Source organism: Scyliorhinus torazame, chromosome 19, assembly GCF_047496885.1.
Source record: "Scyliorhinus torazame isolate Kashiwa2021f chromosome 19, sScyTor2.1, whole genome shotgun sequence".
NCBI classification, from domain to species: Eukaryota; Metazoa; Chordata; class Chondrichthyes; order Carcharhiniformes; family Scyliorhinidae; genus Scyliorhinus; species Scyliorhinus torazame.
Genome location: NC_092725.1, coordinates 47826806 through 47848726, shown reverse-complemented (window position 1 = coordinate 47848726; position 21921 = coordinate 47826806). Strand labels below are relative to the sequence as shown.

Sequence of the window (21921 nt, the reverse complement as noted above, 5' to 3'; positions counted from 1 at the left end):
GGGGTTTGAATGTTTGAGGAAGAGGGAGCAATCAAGCAGACTGCTTTGCCCTGGATGGTGTTGATTTTCTTGTGTGTTGTTGGAGCTGCACTCATCCAGGCAAGTGGAGAGTATTCCACGACACTCCTGACTTGTCCCTTGTAGATGGTGGACAGGCTTTGATGGGTCAGGAGATGGGTTACTCGCCGTAGGACTCCTAGCCTTTGACCTGCCCTTGTAGCCACAGTATTAATCTGGCTAGACCAGTTCAGTTTCTGGTCAATTGTAACCCCATGATGTTGATAGTGGGGGATTCAACGGTGGTAATGCCATTGAATGTCAAGGGACGATGGTTAGATCTTCTCTTGTAGGGGATGGTCATTGCCTGGCACATGTGTGGTGCAAATGTAACTTGCCACTTGTCAGCCCAAGCTGTTGCTATATTGATAATGAAGATCCTCCTGAACAACTGTAGTTCTTTCTGGAAAACTAGGGCCGGATTCTTCCACCCCGCCATGGGTGGGACGCGGACACTGTAACGGTCCATTGACATCGTGCGGGAATTCCATGTCGCCGGGCCGGTGCGGCCAGTGAATCCCACCCCTGTTTTTCTGGTGGATAATGGATGATTATTACTGACACCAATTGTTCACGGATACAAGGAGGCTTTAATTGGTTACCTATTGGTCCACAGAAAAGGTAGTCCTTGTTTTTCTTTTATTCTTTCACGGATGTGGATATCACTGGAAAGAGTGGCATTTGTTACCCATCCCTAATCACCCCTGAACTGAGTGATTTCTTCAGCCATTGTAGAGGGCAGTTAGCTCAGCTAATTTCGAGCAAAGTTAAGAGTCATCCTCATGTAGGTCAGACCAGGTAAGGACGGCGTATTTCTTTCCCTAAAGGGCATTAATTAACCAGAGTTTTTTTCCAACAACCGACAATGGTTTCATGGCCACCATTACTGATGACTTACTTATGGTCCAGTTTTTAAAAAGAAATCAATTGAATTTAAATTCCACCAGCTGTCGATGGTGGGATTTGAATCCATGCCCCAGAGAATTTGCCTGGGCCTCTGGTCTAGTGACATGACCGCGATGCCACCATCTCTCCAATGTTTGTACCAAGGTAAAGGATAGTCCTCACTAGACAGCGGTTGATCAAGAGGAAAGCCGTTGATGGTGCTTCATTTGCAAATGTCTTTCGCTAATTTTTGTCAAATTGTCTTTCTTCTTTCAGTTTCACAATAAGGTGACATGTTTCATGTTACATCACATCGAGGAGCTGTGTTCGCTAGGTGTGCACGCTGCAGTCATTATACCCCCGACGTGGATTATAAAGGTGAAAAAACCACAGGTATAAAGCACAGAGCACCCGCTACCTGCCTCATATCCATTCTCAATACTCTTTCCTTGAGGTTCTACATCATTAGGGAGCCTCAGTATGAGGTAGGGATGTCACCATATCAACTTTAACAACATCATCACCACCCAGAAAATATCCTGGCATACACTAACCAAGATATTTAACCACTTCACTGGCATGCCATGCTCCTGTGAACAGCTTCCTGTGGCGCTACGCTTTGGCTGTCGTGGAAATGTCAGCCGCTTCTTTTTTCAATGAGGTGGAATATTGAATATTAATGAACTAGTGTCATTGTTGACCATTTGTTGCTGCATGCCCTTCAATGAAAATGTGTAAACATGTCTCTACACTTGAGTCAAAGCATGAGCATGGTTAAATACAACGCAGTGCATGGAACGTTCTGACCCAAGTGATCATTGGGTATTGTTGCAACCTGCTCGGTACGGAAGGTCAGTGAGGCCTGTAAAAAGGCCAGACTGTTAATCATGGGAGATTTCAGTTGCCTGAATATTGACCGGTAAAACAGTAGAGGGCAAAATGATGAAGAATGTATGTTTCTAGAGGTGGTGCAGTATTGCTTCCTTACTCAGTTTATCAAACAGCGGCCAGGGCCTTTCTCGGAAATAATCACGAGCCACAACCCAGCTCTTGTACCTAAGGTAACTCTAGAGAATACACGGGGCTCTGTGATTCAGCTCCTTACTGCTGCCTTTCTGAGAAGTGACCTACCACGTCAGCCAATGTTAGCACTTCTCTCCTGCAGACATTTTTCTGTGGTATAAACTATCCAGCTGAACACCACCATCTCAGATTGTCTTACTCTTTAGATGCACATGTCACTCGACTTGCAGTCCAGAATGAAGAGATTATCCCTGGTAAGACAGGGCTACGAGCCATAAATGCTTTAGGGACTGGTTGAGGAATCTTCCATTCATATGTCGAGGTCCAATGCTGGGGACTGAGTGTTTTCCACTGGGAGAGGGGGGGGGGGGGGGGGGGGGCTACGATGGCAGGATGCTGACTATGAGCGATCTTGTGCTATTCAACTCATTGTTTATTTATCTGTGGTGAATCCTGTAATATAAAAATCTTTACTGTCACAAGTAGGCTTACATTAACACTGCGAAGAAGTTACTGTGAAAAGCCCCGAGTCGCCTATGGCTTTGGAAGGACTGGAAGTTCTTTCCGCTGTTACCTCATGGGGGTCGAAGGATCAGGCGCCATATTTAAAGGGCACCAGTGGCGCAGTGGTTAGCACTGGGACTGCGGCGCTGAGGACCCAGGTTCGAATCCCGGCCCTGGGTCACTGTCCGTGTGGAGTTTGCACATTCTCTCCATGACTGCGTGGGTTTCACCCCCACAGCCCAAAGATGTGCAGGTTAGGTGGATTGGCCACACTAAACTGCTCCTTAATTGGAGAAAAATAATTGGGTACTCTAAATTTGAAAATGAAAAATAAAAATATTTAAAGGGCATCTGGACAACTCCCACCGTTCCCCCTTAGCCCCGCCTCCCAGGATCAGACTAACCCCCTCCCCCTTAGCCCCGCCTCCCAGGATCAGACTAACCCCCTCCCCCTTAGCCCCGCCTCCCAGGATCAGCCGAACCCCCACCCCTTAGCCCCGCCTCCCAGGATCAGCCTAACCCCCTCCCCCTTAGCCCTGCCTCCCGGGATCAGCCTAACCCCCTCCCCCTTAGCCCCACCTCCCAGGATCAGCCTAACCCCCTCCCCCTTAGCCCCGCCACCCAGGATCAGCCTAACCCCCTCCCCTTAGCCCCGCCTCCCAGGATCAGCCTAACCTGCTCCCCCTTAGCCCCGCCTCCCAGGATCACCCTAACCCCCTCCCTCTTAGCCCCGCCTCCCAGGATCAGCGTACCCCCTCCCCCACTTCCCACCTCCCAGGATTAGCCTAACCCCCTCCCTCACTTCCCACCTCCGCCCCACCCTAACCCCCTCCCCCACTTCCCACCTCCCAGGATCAGCCTAACCCCCTACCCTTTAGCCCCACCTCCCAGGATCAGCCTAACCCCCTCCCCCTTAGTCACGCCTCCCAGGATCAGCCTTATCCCCTCCCCCTTAGCCCCGCCTCCCTGGAACAGCCTAACCCCATCCCTTTAGCCCCGCCTCCCAGGATCAGCCTAACCCCCTCCCCCTTAGCCCCGCCTCCCTGGAACAGCCTAACCCCCTCCCTTTAGCCCCGCCTCCCAGGATCAGCCTAAACCCCTCCCCCTTAGCCCCGCCTCCCAGGATCAGCCTAACCCCCTCCCCCTTAGCCCTGCCTCCCAGGATCAGTCTAATCCCCCACTTCCCACCTCCGCTCCACCCTAACCACTCCCCCACCTCCGACCTCCACTCCGTCCTAACCCCCTCCCCCACTTCCCACCTCCGCTCCACCCTAACCCCCTCCCCCACTTCCCACCTCCACCCCACCCTAACCCCCTCCCCCACTTCCCGCCTCCGCTCTACCCTAACCCCCTCCCCCAGTTCCCACCTCCACCCCACCCTAACCCCCTCCCCCACTTCCCACCTCCACTCCGTCCTAACCCTCTCCCCCACTTCCCGCCTCAACCCCACCCTAACCACCTCCCCCACTTCCCGCCTCTGCCCCACCCTAACCCCCTCCCCCACTTCCCACCTTCACTCCACCCTAACCCCCTCCCCCACTTCCCACCTTCACTCCACCCTAACCCCCTCCCCCACTTCCTGTTCCCGCCCCACCCTAACCCCCTCCCCCACTTCCCACCTCCGCTCCACCCTAACCCCCTCCCGCACTTCCCACCTTCGCTCCACCCTAACCCACTCCCCCACTTCCCACCTTCACTACACACTAACCCCCTCCCCCACTTCCCGCCTCAACCCCACCCTAACCCCCTCCCCCACTTCCCACCTTCACTCCACCTAACCCCCTCCCCCACTTCCCACCTTCACTCCACCCTAACCCCCTCCCCCACTTCCCACCTTCACTCCACCCTAAACCCCTCCCCCACTTCCCGCCTCCGCCCTACCCTAACCCCCTCCCCCACTTCCCACCTTCACTCCACCCTAACCCCCTCCCCCACTTCCCGCCTCCGCCCCACCCTAACCCCCTCCCCCACTTCCCGCCTCCGCCCCACCCTAACCCCCTCCCCCATTTCCCACCTTCGATCCACCCTAACCCCCTCCCCCACTTCCCACCTTCGATCCACCCTAACCCCCTCCCCCACTTCCCACCTTCGATCCACCCTAACCCCCTCCCCCACTTCCAGCCTTTGGGCAGCTTGCGCTACCCGAATTTAGTCAAGTTGTGAGCGGTCCTATGAAGGCTTCTACTGACCTCAAAGCCAAAGAAGAGGTGAAGCTTGCCAGGTGCTCGCCATTTATATACAGTTGTAAAACCGGATCTTCCTATTTTCCCGCTGGCGGCGAGTTTAATTTTGCTGGAGAACTTAATTCCAGCGAGGTAACCTTTTAGTGAACATGCACGAGATGCTAATATATGCAAAAGAGCTTCCTGATGCTGTCCATCAGGATCCCCGATCTGCCTTTAACCCACCGCTAAAGTCCCGGGACAGAATTCTGACTGTCATCCTCACGGCAAGAAACTAGGTGAGATTCTCAGTCAAGCGATGCCGGAATCACGAAACGCAATTGGGCGGAGAATTGCGCGTGACCCAAAGATCGTGTCCGGCCCCAGGCACCTGGTTGAATGCCAATCTCCGGTGCCTCTGTGTACCCAAACTGGTGCCGGGATGTGGCGACGAGGGGATTTTCACAGTAACTTCATTGCAGTGATGTTGTTAGCCGATTTGTAAACACTGATAAAGATTATTATTATTATGATTGGATCGTAGGTTGCGGTGGTGAGTAGGGTGGGGGAGGTGAGGTGGTGTGGAGGTTGTGTGGGGCAGGGGGATTGGTTGTGAGGGGGTGTTACGGGGGTGGTGGATGTGGTGCAGGAGGGGGGTTGGTTGTGAGGGAGTTGTGAGGGGGTGTAAGGGGGTGATGTGGAGGTGGTGTGGGGGAAGGGGGATGGTTGTGAGGGGGTGTAAGGGGGTGGTGTGGAGGTGGTGCACGGGAGGGGGGTTGGTTGTGAGGGGGTGTAAGGGGGTGGTGTGGAGGTTGTGTGAGGGAGGGGGGTTGGTTGTGAGGGGGTTGTGAGAGGGTGTAAGGGGGTGGTGTGGAGGTGGTGTGGGGTAGGGGGGTTGGTTGTGAGGGGGTTGTGAGGGGGTGTAAGGGGGTGGTGTGGAGGTGGTGAGGGGTAGGGGGGTTGGTTGTGAGGGGGTATTTAAGGGGTGGTGTGGAGGTGGTGTGGGGGAGGGGGGTTGGTTGTGAGGGGGTGTAAGGGGGTGGTGTGGAGGTGGTGTGGGGGAGGGGGGTTGGTTGTGAGGGGGTTGTGAGGGGGTGTAAGGGGGTGGTGTGGAGGTGGTGCGAGGGAGGGGGGTTGGTTGTAAGGGGGTGGTGTGGAGGTGGTGAGGGGTAGGGGGGTTGGTTGTGAGGGGGTGTAAGGGGGTGGTGTGAAGGTGGTGTGGGGGAGGGGGGCTGGTTGTGAGGAGATGTAAGGGGGTGGTGTGGAGGTGGTGTGGAGGAGGGGGGTTGGTTGTGAGGGGGTATTTAAGGGGTGGTGTGGAGGTGTTGAGGGGTAGGGGGGTTGGTTGTGAGGGGGTGTAAGGGGGTGGTGTGGAGGTGGTGTGGGGAGGGGGGCTGGTTGTGAGGGGGTGTAAGGGGGTGGTGTGGAGGTGGTGTGGGGGAGGGGGGCTGGTTGTGAGGGGGTGTAAGGGGGTGGTGTGGAGGAGGGGGGTTGGTTGTGAGGGGGTATTTAAGGGGTGGTGTGGAGGTGGTGTGGGGGAGGGGGGTTGGTTGTGAGGGGGTTGTGAGGGGGTATTTAAGGGGTGGTGTGGAGGTGGTGTGGGGGAGGGGGGTTGGTTGTGAGGGGGTATTTAAGGGGTGGTGTGGAGGTGGTGTGGGGGAGGGGGGTTGGTTGTGAGGGGGTGTTAGGGGGGTGGCGGAGGTGGTGCCACACATACCATAGGGACATCACAAATCAGGGGTGTTGCCCGATGCCGACATCCGTGTCGGCGACTGCCCTTTCTCCGGGCCCACCGACCCGGCCCAGTGGCCCTGCTGCGCGACGGTGAAGGCTCCAGGTCCGGCAATCCCCCTCTGGACTTCTCTCTCCTGAGGTGGGTGGGGGGGAGACAGAAAGCGCATAGTGTTAGGCAGTAGGGCGCATGCAACACAGGAGGTGGGCAGCTGGGTAGCCATTGTGACCAGCCATGGCGGGCAATATGGTGCTGGCATTTGGTGCACACAATGTTGGCGAGTGGTTTGATCACCTTCCGGGTGTGGGGAAATTACGAGCGTAGTTGGTGCCAGTGGCATGGTGCTGTTTACTCACCTTGGCCACCCTGAGGAGGTTGTGCAGCTTCCTGCACTGCTGTCTGGTCTTGGCGGTGGGGCCCAAGGCGCCCACAGCCTCTGCCACCTGCGCCCAGGTCCGGTGTAAGGCGGCAGGTGGCAGCCACCTTTCCACTCCGGGGAACAGAATGGTCCGCCTCTCCTTCACGGCGCCCTGCAGGGTCTCAAGTTCTGCATCCGTGATTCGGGGTGCCGCTCTACGTGCCGCCATCTTGCTGGCTGGGATGTGTGTGTGTGTATGGGGAGTGCAATGCTAATATGCGGCTGGAGCTTGTCAGCCTCTCAAGTGGCAATCCCAACCCCGGCGAATCAGACGCCGTTTTTCATTGGAAATGGTGGTGTTCCACATGGCGCCAGTGCCAGCCCATTAAGGGAGGATGAATTGCTCCGGGACCAGTGCCAAGTTAGTTGTCGTCGGAGTCCACCGATTCTGTACCAGCGTCAACACATGGGGTAGATTCTCCGTCCTGACGCACCTGTTTTCTGGTGCGGCGCGCCCACGCCGTCCCTCAAGCCGGCCAATGGGGTTTCCCATTGTGGGCACACGGACGACGTCGGGAAATCCGCGGGTGTGAGTGCGCGCCAGCGAAGCGGAAGGTTCCGCCGATGGACAATTCAGCCCTTAGTTTCTGAAATGGAGAATCCCGTCCCTGATATTTGACCTCATGCCAAATTACGTTCTTCCCTGCCCACTGCGCTGCATCCCGCAACTGCCGTTACCGGAAGATTCCGCCCTGGAAAACCGTCTTGCTCGTTCTTGTCCAATTGAATTGCTTGCCCTTTCTCTGTTACCACCCATTGGTTTATATTTACAGGGTCAGAGACATATCTTCTGCATTGCAGACATATTCCTTACCTCTTTAACATCAGCTGTAATTAGCTAAGACTGTGGGGCACCGTCAGGACAGAATCAGTAGGCAATGCCACACTGATTAGTGTCTCAAGTGCGTGACCTGCTTCAGGAATAATCGTTGTATTTAGATGTTCAGTTTCAAGTTACCCGTTAACAATAATAATCACTTGTAGCCAGTCTCCTGCATCAGTTAAGCTGCACTCTGTATTCTGATCAAATGCCCGAGACAAACAGGCCAAGGCAAACTTTTAGCAATCAGTTTGAACGTTATTTAAAATCTGGCATTATCATTAAGGAATCCAAAGATGAGTGAAGGTCAGTGAGGTGACGCCCATAATGGAGTCACGTCTTCTAAGGAAACGTTGTTCATTGGGTTTTGAAGAATGGCGGGTGACCTTATTAAAATATATAAAGATTCAGAGGGGGCTTGACAGGGTGGATGCAGAGAAGATGTTTCCACTGGTGGGGAATATTAGAATGGCAGCACTGTTGCTTCACAGCTCCAGGGTCCCAGGTTCGATTCCCGGCTTGGGTCACTGTCTGTGCGCAGTCTGCACGTTCTCCCCGTGTCTGCGTGGGTTTCCTCCGGGTGCTCCGGTTTCCTCCCACAGCCCAAAGACGTACAGGTTAGGTGGATCGGCCATGCTAAATTGCCCCTAAGTGTCCAAAAAAAAAGGTTGGTGGGGTTACTGGGTTCTGGGGTTACGGTGGAGGTGTGGGTTAAGTCGGGTGCTCTTTCCGAGGGCCGGTGCAGACTCGATGGGCCGAATGACCTCCTTCTGCACTGCAAATTCTATGATTCTATGAACTGAGGCACTGTTTTAAAATGAGACGGATCCTATTTAAAATGGAAATGAGAGGGAATTTATTCTGTTCGAAAGTGGTCTTTGGAATCCTCTACAGAAAACATTCAATATATTCAAAGCTGAGTTAGATTCTTGATCTCCAGGAGAGTCAAGGGTCATGGCGGGAAAGTGGAGTTGACGTCGAGATGAGATCAGCCATGATCATATTGAATGACAGGTTCAGGCTCGAAAGGCCAAATGTGCTAGCCCTGCTCCTAATCTGAATGTTCCTATATTCACAGACCCTGTCCAATAGTCATGGCCTCAACGCTGACTCTATTCCAAATCTTCAGCTTTACTTTCAGACCCAGGCCAGAAGACCCCATTAAGCACGTTATAGTATCTGGAGGGTCAGAAATGTATCAAAGCTGATCGCAATTATGCAGGATGGGGACGTTGTGTTCCTGTTGAGAGACAAATGCCTCACAGTCTATTTTTACAGGAACCATGGGACCGATCTTTGGGTCTCTGCTTGCAATTCTGGAGTTTAATTTGCCCTCATCTGGATACTATTTGGTCTGATTCTCAGAGCTTGGAAACTCCTTGGCTAGGGATGCTGGTCATAGAATTGTCCGCAGAGGCTGGAGTATCTAAACAACAGGCTGTGTTTCTCAAGTCAGGAAATGAAGACCTGAGCTTCTGCTGAGAAAAGCTCTAAAACGAATGTAAACAAGTCTTTGTTGGCCCAGTAACTCTTCACCGTTAGCTTGCCAAGAGAAGTGCTCGCCATTTGAGGCTCAATCGGAAACCAATGCTTTTCCCTGAGTAATTAGCTTTTATTGCCATTTTTATGGCGGCATTCATTGTTGATATTGTTTGAGCCAGAGCTTTTGCATTGTAAGACTTGTAAACCCAAGACCATTTCTTACAAGCTTTGTTTTAGCATGAAGCAACCAAAGCCAGCTCTACCTTATCACCACTTCTCTCCATTTCTCCATAATCTCTGATTTGTCACGCCGCCAGTTCATATCCAGTATTGGAAGAGAAGTAATGTCCTCTATATTGGGAAAACTGAAGCTATTCTCTTTGATTCCTGCAAGCTGTGGTCCCCAGTTGCTGACTCTGCCCTCTCTCTGGCAACTTTCTGAGTCTGAGCCAGACCATCCCCACCCGATATATTTGGCATCAAGATTAACCCGCTGTTTTGTTATGCTCTTGACGTAGCATAAGCTGCTTCCTTGATGTGCACTCTGACAAAGGAGGGTTCAGACTTGGAGATAGCTACTCAGACTGACAAACCAGTCTGCTACAATCCACGTGGTGGGTGTGATGTTCAATCAACCCTGTGCCTGTACTCACCGAATGTCTCCACTGGAAAGAGGAAGATCATGTGTGCTGTGTCCTTTTATATGGGTTGGTGTAATGCCCTCCTGTGGTAATGTCACCTCTTGTGTGTGTTGTGACTGCCCATTGGTCGTGTCCTATCTGACTGGCCTATTGGTTGAATGTCTGTGTGTCATGTCTCTGGTGCTCCCTCTAGTGTCTAGCTAGTCTACGTATATTTACATTAACCCCTTGTGTACTTACAGTGATGCATATTACCACATCCGCCGCCCAGATTGCCTACTTTTCTTCCTCTGTAACATCACTCGACTCTGCTCATCCCTCAGCCCATCTGCTGCTCAAACCTTCATTTGTGCCTTTGTTACATCTAGTATTGACTATTCCAATGCTCTCCTGGTCAGCCTCCCATCTTCCATCTTATACAAACTCGCATGCTGCCCACATCCTAACCACACACCATGTCCCATTCAACTACTGTGCTCACTCGCCTACATTGCCTTCAGGTTATAGCAAAACCCTCAATTTCAAAATTCTCATTCTTGTTTTCAAATCGCTCTATGGCCTGACTTATTCCCGAACTTTGTGGCCTCTAGCCCCACAGATTTCCAAGTCCTCCAACTTCAGCATCTCAAGCATCCAACTTTAGCTGCTTCATCATTGGTATCCAGTCCTTCAGTTGCCAAGGCCCTAAACTCTGATTCTCCCCCTACACCTCTCGGCCTCTCTATCTCTCGCTTATCCTTCGAGACACTCATTAAAAAACTACGGGTGGGACATTCTCTCCCGCCAGCTTTGTTTTCTGGCACGGCAGCGGGATCCTCCGTTCCGGCAGCCAGCCAATGGGATTTCCCATTGTGACCATCCCACGCCGTCTGGAAACCTGTGGGCGTGGGTACACTGCCGGTGAAGCGGAGGATCCCACCGACGGTGAATCCCACCGACGGAGAATCCCGCTGTACATCTTTGTCTAAGGTTATGATTATTCATCCTTATAACTCCTTATATGGCTGGACATCAAAAGTTGCTTGATAACGCTTCTCAGGACATTCTGGACATTTTACTACGCGGAGCCCAAGATCCCAAAGTATTGTCTTATCATTCACTTTGCAAAAAATGATGTCACGAGGCTGCCTTCTATCGGAGTACTAGTTTCAGGTTATTGTAGGCCCTGTCCCCTCTCCCTGAAAAAAGTATGGCAGCACGGTAGCATAGTGGTTAGCACTGGCTTCACAGCACCAGGGTCCAAGGTTTGATTCCCGGCTTGGGTAACCGTCTGTGTGGAGTCTGCATGTTCTCCCCATGTCTGCGTTGGTTTCCCCCAGGTGCTTCCGTTTCCTCCCACAATTCCCGAAAGACATGCTGTTAGGTGAATTGGACACTCTGAATTTTCCCCCTGTGTACCCGAACAGGTGCCAGAGGGTGGCGACTAGGGGCTTTTCACAGTAACTTCACTGCAGTGTTAATGTAAGCCTACTTGTGATAATAGAGATTATTATTATTAAAACGTTCTCCTCCTGGCCCCTCCCAAAATCCGTATAACCTGCATTTCATATATGGTTTGAAGAAGGCCCTTCTGAAATTTGAAGAGCTGCTTGTACATAGAATCATAGAATTTACAGTTCAGAAGGAGGCCATTCGGCCCATCGAGTCTGCACCGGCTCTTGGAAAGAGCACCCTACCCAAAGGTCAACACCGCCACCCTATCCCCATAACCCAGTAACCCCACCCAACACTAAGGGCAATTTTGGACACTAAGGGCAATTTATCATGGCCAATCCACCTAACCTGCACATCTTTGGACTGTGGGAGGAAACCGGAGCACCCGGAGGAAACCCACGCACACACGGGGAGGATGTGCAGACTCCGCACAGACAGTGACCCAAGCTGGAATCGAACCTGGGACCCTGGAGCTGTGAAGCAATTGTGCTATCCACAATGCTACCGTGCTGCCCCACAAGGCTACCGTGCTGCTTGTAACAGTTACATGGCAAGCTTAAACTGCAGAGGTTCCACTGCCTTCAAAGGAAGGTGAGTAAGGTCAATCTGCCAGTCCCTCTATCTGTGCACGGTTTCAACGTCGAGTGCAAAACTGTTTAGTTCTAATTCTACATCAGTTGGCTGTTGATTATATTCAGATTATGTCTATTAATTGGGAAACTCACCATGCTAATTTTATATATAGGACAGATTGAAAGAGAGGTTGCTGTGTGGGGTGCATGATATGCAATGTCTCTGTAGATAATTAGCTTCTAAGTATATCGAGACTCCAAACACCCCAGTATTCTACCCTTCACCAGCTGGCTATCTGCACTATAACAATGAGCTCTTGGTAATTGATAAAGAGTAGAGTACATTAGTTTCCCAGCTGTGGTTAGCACTGCTGCCTCACAATGCCAGGGACCTAGGTTCAATTCTGGACTTGGGTGACTATTTGTGTGGAGTTTGCACATTCTCTGGTTAGATGGGGTAATGGAGTTACAGAGTAAGGGCAGGAGGGTGGACCTAGGTAGGGTGCTCTTTCAGATGATCGGTGCAGACTCGATGGGCTGAATGGCCTCCTTCTACACTGTAGGAATTCTTCGGTTCCATGACTTCACTACCAATATGATATCATTAGTGAAACGGAGATCCAGAATTTCTTCAAAAATGGCCAGAACAGGGACTTTGATACCATTTAATACATTGTTGACGAAGACGTCAAAATGGATGGTTGATCCATCCATCCTTGCCTCACTCCTTTTCCAAGAGGGATATTTGTTACATTTGGCCAACCTTAACCATCCTTCTTACTCTGAATGTTTTTCTTCTGAAATTTGCATTGTTCTCACAGGGGTCTGAATGCACCATGGCCTTCATAATCCTGGTTCAAAAGTTACATTTACTCTAGGCCCAGGGTAACAAACTAAACAACCGTTCTGATAATTGCTTCAGCTGAAGGCATCATTCTTCACAAAGAAGAACAAAGTACAATACAGCACAGGAACAGGCCTTTCGGCCTTCCAAGCCTGTAACAGTCAAGATACCAATCTTGGGCCAAAACCCTCAGCACTTCCTTGTGCCGTATCCCTCTATACCCATCCTATCCATGTATTTGTCAAGATGCCTTTTGATCGCCGTTAATGTATCTGCTTCCACAACCTCCCCTGGCCACGCGTTCCAGGCACTCACCACCCTCTGTGTTAAAAACCTGGCACTCACATCTCCTCAAAACTCTGCCCCACGGACCTTAAACCTATGCTCCCCGGTGACTGACCCCTCCACCCTGGGAAAGAGTGCCTGCCCATCCACTGTAGCCATATCCCTTATAATCTTGTAGACCTCTATCAGGTCATCCCTCAACCCCCATGGACAGAAAGCAGAGTCACTTCAGACTTTGTTTAAATGTTCCAATTATTAACCATAGAAATTTTAAAGATAAACAAACACACATCTAATTATGATGCGTTGTGCTTTTTGCAGTAGAAATCCTAATCCCAAAACAAAAACAAAAGAAGCTCGCAATCGAATGTTAAGCTGTTGTCTTGTACATCTCTGCCAAAGTATCATTGAATCATAGAATTTACAGTGCAGAACGAGGCCATTTGGCCCATCGAGTCTGCACCGGCCCTTACAAAGAGCACCCTACAGAAGCCCACGTATCTACCCTATCCCCGTAACCCAGTAACCCCCACTTAACATTTTTTGAACACTAAGGGCAATTTAGCATTACCAATCCACCAAACCCGCACATCTTTGGACTGTGGGAGGAAACTGGAACACCCGGAGAAAACCCACACAGACACGGGGAGAACGTGCAGACTCCGCACAGACAGTGACCCAAGCAGGGAATCGAACCTGGTGTGAAGCAACTGTGCTAACTACTATGATACCATACTGCTCAGTAGTTCATATAAGTGTGGGTCTCCTGTTAAGTCTTTTCTGTAGGTGACTGTATGGGCATTTCCAGAGCATTTACTGGAGAAAGGGCACCAATATTAATCTCTCAACCGACCTCATTTAAAAAAAAAATTGTACAGCAGGGTTTCCGACTTTGATCATATAGATCAGTACACTAGAAACATATCTACTTAATTGTAAAGTGCTTCGAGAAGTCCAAAGAATCCGTAAATGCAAGCCGCTCTTTCCAATTATTAAACTTTCAAGTCAACTTCACAATATATTTTTGCCGTGTCTCCACCAGTCCCCCACCCAGGCCCTGGCAACAGCCCCTCTCCATTCGTCCTGACCCCTCACCATTGGGAACTGAATGTAAGTCCAGCAGTGGTTATCATTCATAGCTGCCCTGCTGGGACCAGACAGCTTTTTGAGTGGCCACCAGTTCTCTGAGACAGGGCTTTCGGCTCAGATTGGGGTTGGTGGGGGTGGGGGGGGGGGGGGGGGGGTGGGGTGGGGGGGGAGTTCTGCCTGAAACTAATTAACTTCTGTCCAAGCATTAAATGTCATCGGGCTGAGATACTAAAGCTCAACCCCAACATTTTCCATGGTGGGAGGGGGAATGGGGACACTGTTGTCATGTGAGAGTGCCTTTAAGAAATGAATGTTTAAGCAATGTACCTTTAAGAAATGCAGAGTGTGGGTGGAGCTGGGTTTTAGATCAGCCATTTAGCAGTTTTTAGTTTCAGTTTGAAAAGAGCTTGGGAGTGTCTGTGTTTGCAGTGAGCTGGATCTACTGTGATCTCTGCCATGAAAGACTATCTCTGGATTATTTGGGTGATTTAAACTCATAAAAGTAATGCCTTTAACCTGATGTTTCTGTTTAAAGGTGATAAGTCTCTTGGATGTTGAAAGGAATAACTGAAGGATTATTTTGTGTTGTAATATTTTTGGGGTTATCTTTGAAGTAAGGGGTGTTAAGAGATCCGATGGTTAGTTAAAAGGGTTAAGTTGAGTTCATAGAATAAACATTGTTTTGTGTTTAAAAACCCACGTGTCCATAATTGTAATCCCACTCCTAGAGAACAAGCCGTGTGCTCGGAAAAGCAACAAATGCATTAAAGGGGGAGGTTGGTTGAACTCCATGATACATTTTGGGGTTCTGAAAATGCCTCTCCCATAACACTGTTAAATTCTGTCCTATGACACTCTGACTTTATTGGCTGTGATATTCTTCGGGAGATCTTGCAGTCCTGAGATACGCTTTTTAAGTACAAGTCTTTCCTTTACTGCTCGACATAAACAGAAACAGTTGGTTCTAATGGAAAGGACAAACAGTATGGTAGAGAGTTTTTTAAACTGAAAAAAGGGAGAAGGGCCTGGGTGAAAATAATAGTAACGTAAACATTAAAAAAAAGTTCACCAGAATACAAAAAATTACCATAAATATGCGGCACGATAGCACAGTGGTTAGCACTGCCACTTCTCAGCACCAGGGTCACCGGTTCGATTCCTGGTTTGGGTCACTGTCTGTGCGCAGTCTGCAGATTCTCCCCTTGCCTGCATGGGTTTCCCAAAAGACGTGCTTGTTAGGTAAATTCGACATTCTGAATTTTCCCTCTGTGTACCCGAACAGGTGCCGTAGTGTGGCGACTAGGGGCTTTTTACAGTAACTTCATTGCTATGTTAATGTAAGCCTACTTGTGACACTAATAAAGATTATTATTAAGTAGGAACACAAGCCATTTAGCCCCGAGAGCCAGCGTCACAATACAAAGCATTCATGGCTTTATTTCTATATTCATTCACAGGATGTGGGTGTTGCTGCCCAGGCCAATATTTATGGCCTATCCCTAATTGTCCTTGAGAAGGTGGTGGTGAGCTGCAATTTTTATTAGTGCGATGTCCAACAAACGACTTGTGAGCTTTAAACATGTGAGCAAATTGTCTAAATCAGTTATTTGGAGAGGTCGGATAGCCTTTTGGCTAGGTAAGGTACTATTTTGGGAAGGCCCTAGTACTCCTTGGAGATAGGTAATGTGCCATTTGGATTGTTAAAAGTAGGTATTAATATGAATATAAAGTAGATAAACAGAGTGCACCAATTGAGGCATTTACACTCCCAAGATCTTCGAATTTTTGAAAAAAAAAAAGCAGCCTGTATTTGAAAAATATCCGTGTTTGCAATTTTACAGAGTGTTGGCATAAGCTCCAAGGCTATCATTATAGGGTTAGTGCTGCGCAAGTGATTAACAATTTATCATCATCACAATGTGGGACCTATAAGTTCACAGTTTGATTGCCAGCCCCAATATGAAGCCTTTGATGTGGGGTTATGGTTACAAATGTATAGATTAACTACTTGAAGTAAGTAATTTATTTTCATGAAGGATTAGGTAATTGAAGTAATTTGAATGGATTGGATGCATTTTTATGAATAAAAGTTTTATTTTCTAAAAAGTTAAATGATCAATAGATATATAACTTTATTTATTCTATCATGGCTCCTGAGGTCTGCCCCTGGTGAATACCGAGTGAGTTGACATGGAGGGTATAATGTCAAAGGTTAGTAAGTTAGTAAATTAGTAAGGTATGGGTTGACATGAAGTAGAAATAAGTTGGCGTAAGGGCTACAGGGTTGGATAGAGGGACATCAGTTGACATGGAGGGTGTCGGTGGGACATGAAGTAGTATGAGTTGGCATGGATGGGACATGGTGAGTCTGTGGGGGCCTCTAGGGTTGTTTTTGGTTTTATTATTTTTATACAGCTAAGACGAAGTTCTGGAACACTGAGACGGGCGTTTTAAACAGCCCACCCCCACACCTGGCACCTCGTGTGAACGTCGGCATGCTCTTTCCGAGAGAGGCAGGCCCGGCTTCCCATTTCCACACACCAACTCCCACCTATCCCGCACAAGACGAAAATCCGAATATCTGAGGCACTTCCTCCCGAGCCTGATTTCCAGAGTTCCTGACTCGGGAGCTAAGCCAATATCCAAACCTGGTAATTAATTTCTCTTCAAATTTGGCGAACAATCTCCTATGAGGAATGTTATCAAATGTCACCTGGAAGTCTTTCTAAATGACATCCCTAGATATTACCCTGTTCAAAAGATCCATTCAGATCGGTCTTTCGTGACCTACTCTTCAGAGGTTTCTTCGAGCATCTGACAACTTCCAAGATGTCCAGTCACTCTACACTTCATTATTGACTCTCATAACTGGCAAGGCAGGCTGATCCATAATTCCCCCTCTCGTCTTTCTTAAATAATAGATTAAAGTCCAACAGGTTTATTTGGAATCGCGAGCTTTCGTGAGTGTTGCTCCTTCATCAGGTGGGTGAAGGAGCTGCGCTCCTAAAGCTCGTGATTCCAAATAAACCTTGTTGTGTTAATCACCCAGGGGTAACACGGACTGCAACTGGATGCAGTTGTACTTGAAAACAGACTCTAAACGTTGGTGTTGGTTCAATACGCTTTATTGAACTAGTTAAGCGGTGCACACAGTTCGCTGTGGGTTTGACACTCTACTAATCTAAACGTGCTTACTATAACTAACTAGACCAGACAAGCTCTGAGCCACGTGTAGAAGGTGCCAACTGATATATACACCCTGACTGTAACTACAGTTGTCACCAGTGGAAAGAGCAGAGTGTTGATGCCTCGTGTGTTTTATAGTGCGAGACCACCTTCTAGTGTTCTGCCTGGTGATTTGGTTGTGCTCTGTTCTGTGTGTTGATTGTCTGTACTGGGTGTCTTTCACTGCCTGTCTGTATATCATAAAGTACATATCATGACATTTCAGCTTTTAAAAAAAAAAATGTTGGTTGCTTGAAGCATATACGACTGTATTTACATGTAGAACTATTTACATTAAATGGCGAGTGGATGAATATATACATAAGAGGTGTCTAGCGTGCAGATACAGAACAAAATTTACAAGATAAATGTCTATAAGTCCAATCTTTGGGGCTTGCGTCTGATCCTTGTCGACTGCCTGAGAGGTGGAGGTGGGGACGACGGCGCCTTGACAGGCGGGATTGCTGCCAGATTGGTGGCCTCGTGGTGCGAGGTGTCCGGAGGAGGCACGGCAACATATGGAAAAGTAGGATCTGGTGGTGGGCAGGCAACTTTGCGCAGTGCCGTTCTGTTGCACCTGACAATGGAGCCATCAGCCATACGAACTACAAACGTTCTGGGAGCAGCCTGTCGAACAACAACAGCAGGAGCTGACCAGCCTCCAACAGGTAGCTTGATCCGAACAGCATCTTCCGGAGATAGCACAGGCAAATCGGTAGCATGAGCATCGTACGTCAGCTTTTGCCGGTTCCTGAGTTGCTGCACCTTTTGCAGCACTGGGAGGTGATCCAGGTCTGGTAAGTGTATGGCTGGAACAGTCGTCCGCAGGTCTCTATTCCTGCGGAGTTGAACCGGAGACATACCGGTGAACAGAGGGGTTGCCCTGTACGCCAACAGCGCACGGTTAAAGTCAGAAGCAGAGTCCGCAGCCTTGCAGAGCAGCTGCTTCACTATATGGACCCCTTTCTCAACCTTCCCGTTGGACTGCGGGTAGTGTGGGCTTGAGCTGATGTGGTTGAATTGGTATGACTTGGTGAAATTGGACCACTCTTGGCTGTGGAAGCAGGGACCATTGTCACTCATGACAGTGAGTGGAATACCATGCCTGGCAAATGTCTCCTCGCAGGCCTTGATGACTGTCCTTGATGTGAGGTCTGACAGCTTCACAACTTCTGGGTAATTTGAGAAGTAATCTATGATGAGCACATAGTCACACCCATTGGCGTGAAAAAGGTTGCTTCCCACCTTGGACCAAGGAGAGGTCACGATCTCGGGTTGCTGGAGAGTTTCTTTTGTTTGAGCAGGCTGGAAACGCTGGCAGGTCGCACAATTGAGGACCATGTTGGATATGTCCTGGCTGATTCCAGGCCAATCGACAGCCTGCCGGGCCCTGCGCCTACACTTTTCGACACCTAGGTGTCCCTCGTGAATCTGTTTGAACACTAAGCTCTGCAGACTGAGGAATAACGATACGATCTAGCTTGAGGAGGATCCCCTCAACAACTGTCAGGTCGTCCTTCACATTAAAGGACTGAGGGCATTGCCCTTTTTGCCAGCCATTTGCAAGATGGTGCATTACACGCTGCAGAAGAGGGTCTTTGGCAGTCTCTTCACGAATGCTGATCACTCTTTCATCTGAGTCCGTGAGGTTGCTGGCACACAGCTGCACCTGGCGGATGAAGTCAACCTGTTCACAGGGCGAGATGATGGAGCGTGATTGGGCATCCGCAATTCTCAGCTCCTTGCCTGGTGTGTATACTAACTCAAAATCGTACCTTCGGAGTCAAAGGAGAATGCGCTGAAGCCTGGGCATCATGTCACTCAAGTCCGTATGAATGAAATGGACCATGGGTCTGTGGTCAATCTCCACTGTGAACGTAGGTAGACCGCGACGTAGTCATGAAATTTTACAATGCCGGTTAGGAGGCCCAGACACTCTTTTTCTATTTGGGCGTACCTCTGTTCAGTAGGAGTCATGGCCCTTGACGCATAATTTGGATTTGGAGGTAGGAGAGCACTTTGGGGACAGTGACCACAATTCGGTGACGTTTACGTTAGTGATGGAAAGGGATAAGTATACACCGCAGGGCAAGTGTTATAGCTGGGGGAAGGTCAATTATGATGCCATTAGACGTGACTTGGGGGGGATAGGTTGGAGAAGTAGGCTGCAAGTGTTGGGCACACTGGATAAGTGGAGCTTGTTCAAGGATCAGCTACTGCGTGTTCTTGATAAGTACGTACCGGTCAGGCAGGGAGGAAGGCATAGAGCGAGGGGACCGTGGTTTACCAAAGAAGTGGAATCTCTTGTTAAGAGGAAGAAGGAGGCCTATGTGAAGATGAGGTGTGAAGTTTCAGTTGGGGCGATGGATAGTTACAAGGTAGCGAGGAAGGATCTAAAGAGAGAGCTAAGACGAGCAAGGAGGGGACATGAGAAGTATTTGGCAGGTAGGATCAAGGAAAACCCAAAAGCTTTCTATCGGTATGTCAGGAATAAGCAAATGACTAGGGTAAGAGTAGGACCAGTCAAGGACAGGGATGGGAAGTTGTGTGTGGAGTCTGAAGAGATAGGCGAGATACTAAATGAATATTTTTCATCTGTAATCACTCAGTAAAAAGATAATGTTGTGGAGGAGAATGCTGAGACCCAGGCTATTAGAATAGATGGCATTGAGGTATGTAGGGAAGAGGTGTTGCCAATTCTAGACAGGCTGAAAATAGATAAGTCCCCGGGGCCTGATGGGATTTATCCTAGGATTCTCTGGGAGGCCAGGGAAGAGATTGCTGGACCTTTGGCTTTGATTTTTATGTCATCATTGGCTACAGGAATAGTGCCAGAGGACTGGAGGATAGCAAATGTGGTCCCTTTGTTCAAAAAGGGGAGCAGAGACAACCCCGGCAACTATAGACCGGTGAGCCTCACGTCTGTAGTGGGTAAAGTCTTGGAGACAAGATTTATAATCATCTAGAATCATAGAAGTTTACAGCATGGAAACAGGCCCTTCAGCCCAACCAGTCCATGCCGCCCAGTTTTTACCATTAAGCTAGTCCCAGTTGCCTGCACTTGGCCCATAACCCTCTATACCCATCTTACCCATGTAACTATCTAAATGTTTTTTAAAAGACACAATTGTACCCGTCTCTACTACTACCTCTGGCAGCCCATTCCAGACACTCACTACCCTCTGAGTGAAGAAATTGCCCCTCTGGGCCCTTCTGAATCTCTCCCCTCTCACCTTAAACCTATGCCCTCTAGTTTTAGACTCCCCTACCTTTGGGAAAAGATGTTGACTATCTACCTTATCTATGCCCCTCATTATTTTATAGACCTCTATAAGATCACCCCTAAGCCTCCTACGCTCCAGGGAAAAAAGTCCCAGTCTATCCAGCCTCTCCTTATAACTCAAACCATCAAGTCCCGGCAACATCCTAGTAAATCTTTTCTGCACTCTTTCCAGTTTAATAATATCCTTTCTATAATAGGGTGACCAGAACTGCACACAGTATTCCAAGTGTGGCCGTACCAATGTCTTGTACAACTTCAACAAGACGTTCCCACTCCTGTATTCAATGTTCTGACCAATGAAACCAAGCATGCCAAATGCCTTCTTCACCACCCTGTCCACCTGCGACTCCACCTTCAAGGAGCTATGAACCTGTACTCCTAGATCTCTTTGTTCTATAACTCTCCCCAACGCCATACCATTAACTGAGTAGGTCCTGGCCTGATTCGATCTGCCAAAATGCATCACCTCACATTTATCTAAATTAAACTCCGTCTGCCATTCGTCGGCCCACTGGCCTAATTGATCAAGATCCCGTTGCAATCCTAGATAACCTTCTTCACTATCCACTGTGCCACCAATCTTGGTGTCATCTGCAAACTTACTAACCATGCCTCCTAAATTCTCATCCAAATCATTAATATAAATCACAAATAACAGTGGACCCAGCACCGATCCCTGAGGCACACCACTGGTCACAGGCCTCCAGTTTGAAAAACAACCCTCTACAACCACCCTCTGCCTTCTGTCGTCCAGCCAATTTTGAATCCAATTGGCAACCTCACCCTGGATCCCGTGAGCTTTAACCTTCTGCAACAACTTACCATGCGGTACCTTGACAAAGGCTTTGCTAAAGTCCATGTAGACAACGTCTACTGCACTGCCCTCATCTACCTTCTTGGTCACCCCCTCAAAAAACTCAATCAAATTTGCGAGACATGATTTTCCACGCACAAAGCCATGCTGACTGCCCCGAATCAGTCCTTGCCTCTCTAAATGCTTGTAGATCCTGTCTCTCAGAATACCTTCTAGCAACTTACCTACTACAGACGTTAGGCTCACCGGTCTGTAGTTCCCAGGCTTTTCCCTGCTGCCCTTCTTAAACAAGGGCACAACATTCGCCACTCTCCAATCTTCAGGCACCTCACCTGTGGCTGCCGATGATTCAAATATCTCTGTTAGGGGACCCGCAATTTCCTCCCTAGCCTCCCACAACATCCTGGGATACATTTCATCAGGTCCCGGGGATTTATCTACCTTGATGCGCTTTAAGACTTCCAGCACCTCCTCCTCTGTAATATGCACACTTCTCAAGACATCACTATTTATTTCCCTTAGTTTCCTAACATCCATGCCTTTCTCCACCGTGAATACCGATGAGAAATATTCATTCAGGATCTCACCCAACTCTTGTGGCTCTGCACATAGATGTCCTTGTTGATCCTTAAGAGGCCCTACTCTGTCCCT

General features: G+C 49.2%; 1 protein-coding gene across 3 annotated transcripts in view; it reads left to right on the top strand.

Annotated features, from left to right (window-relative positions):
- The window catches only part of dgki (diacylglycerol kinase, iota), a 558727-nt gene that overhangs the window by 204581 nt on the left and 332225 nt on the right, over positions 1 to 21921 (top strand). For 2 of the 3 annotated variants that reach the window (XM_072484255.1, XM_072484254.1), the window contains exon 8: positions 1219 to 1335. In XM_072484255.1, the coding sequence (XP_072340356.1) occupies positions 1219 to 1335 (117 nt within the window). The remainder of the gene's footprint in view (positions 1 to 1218; positions 1336 to 21921) is intronic. The other variant, XM_072484256.1, reaches the window with a different exon arrangement.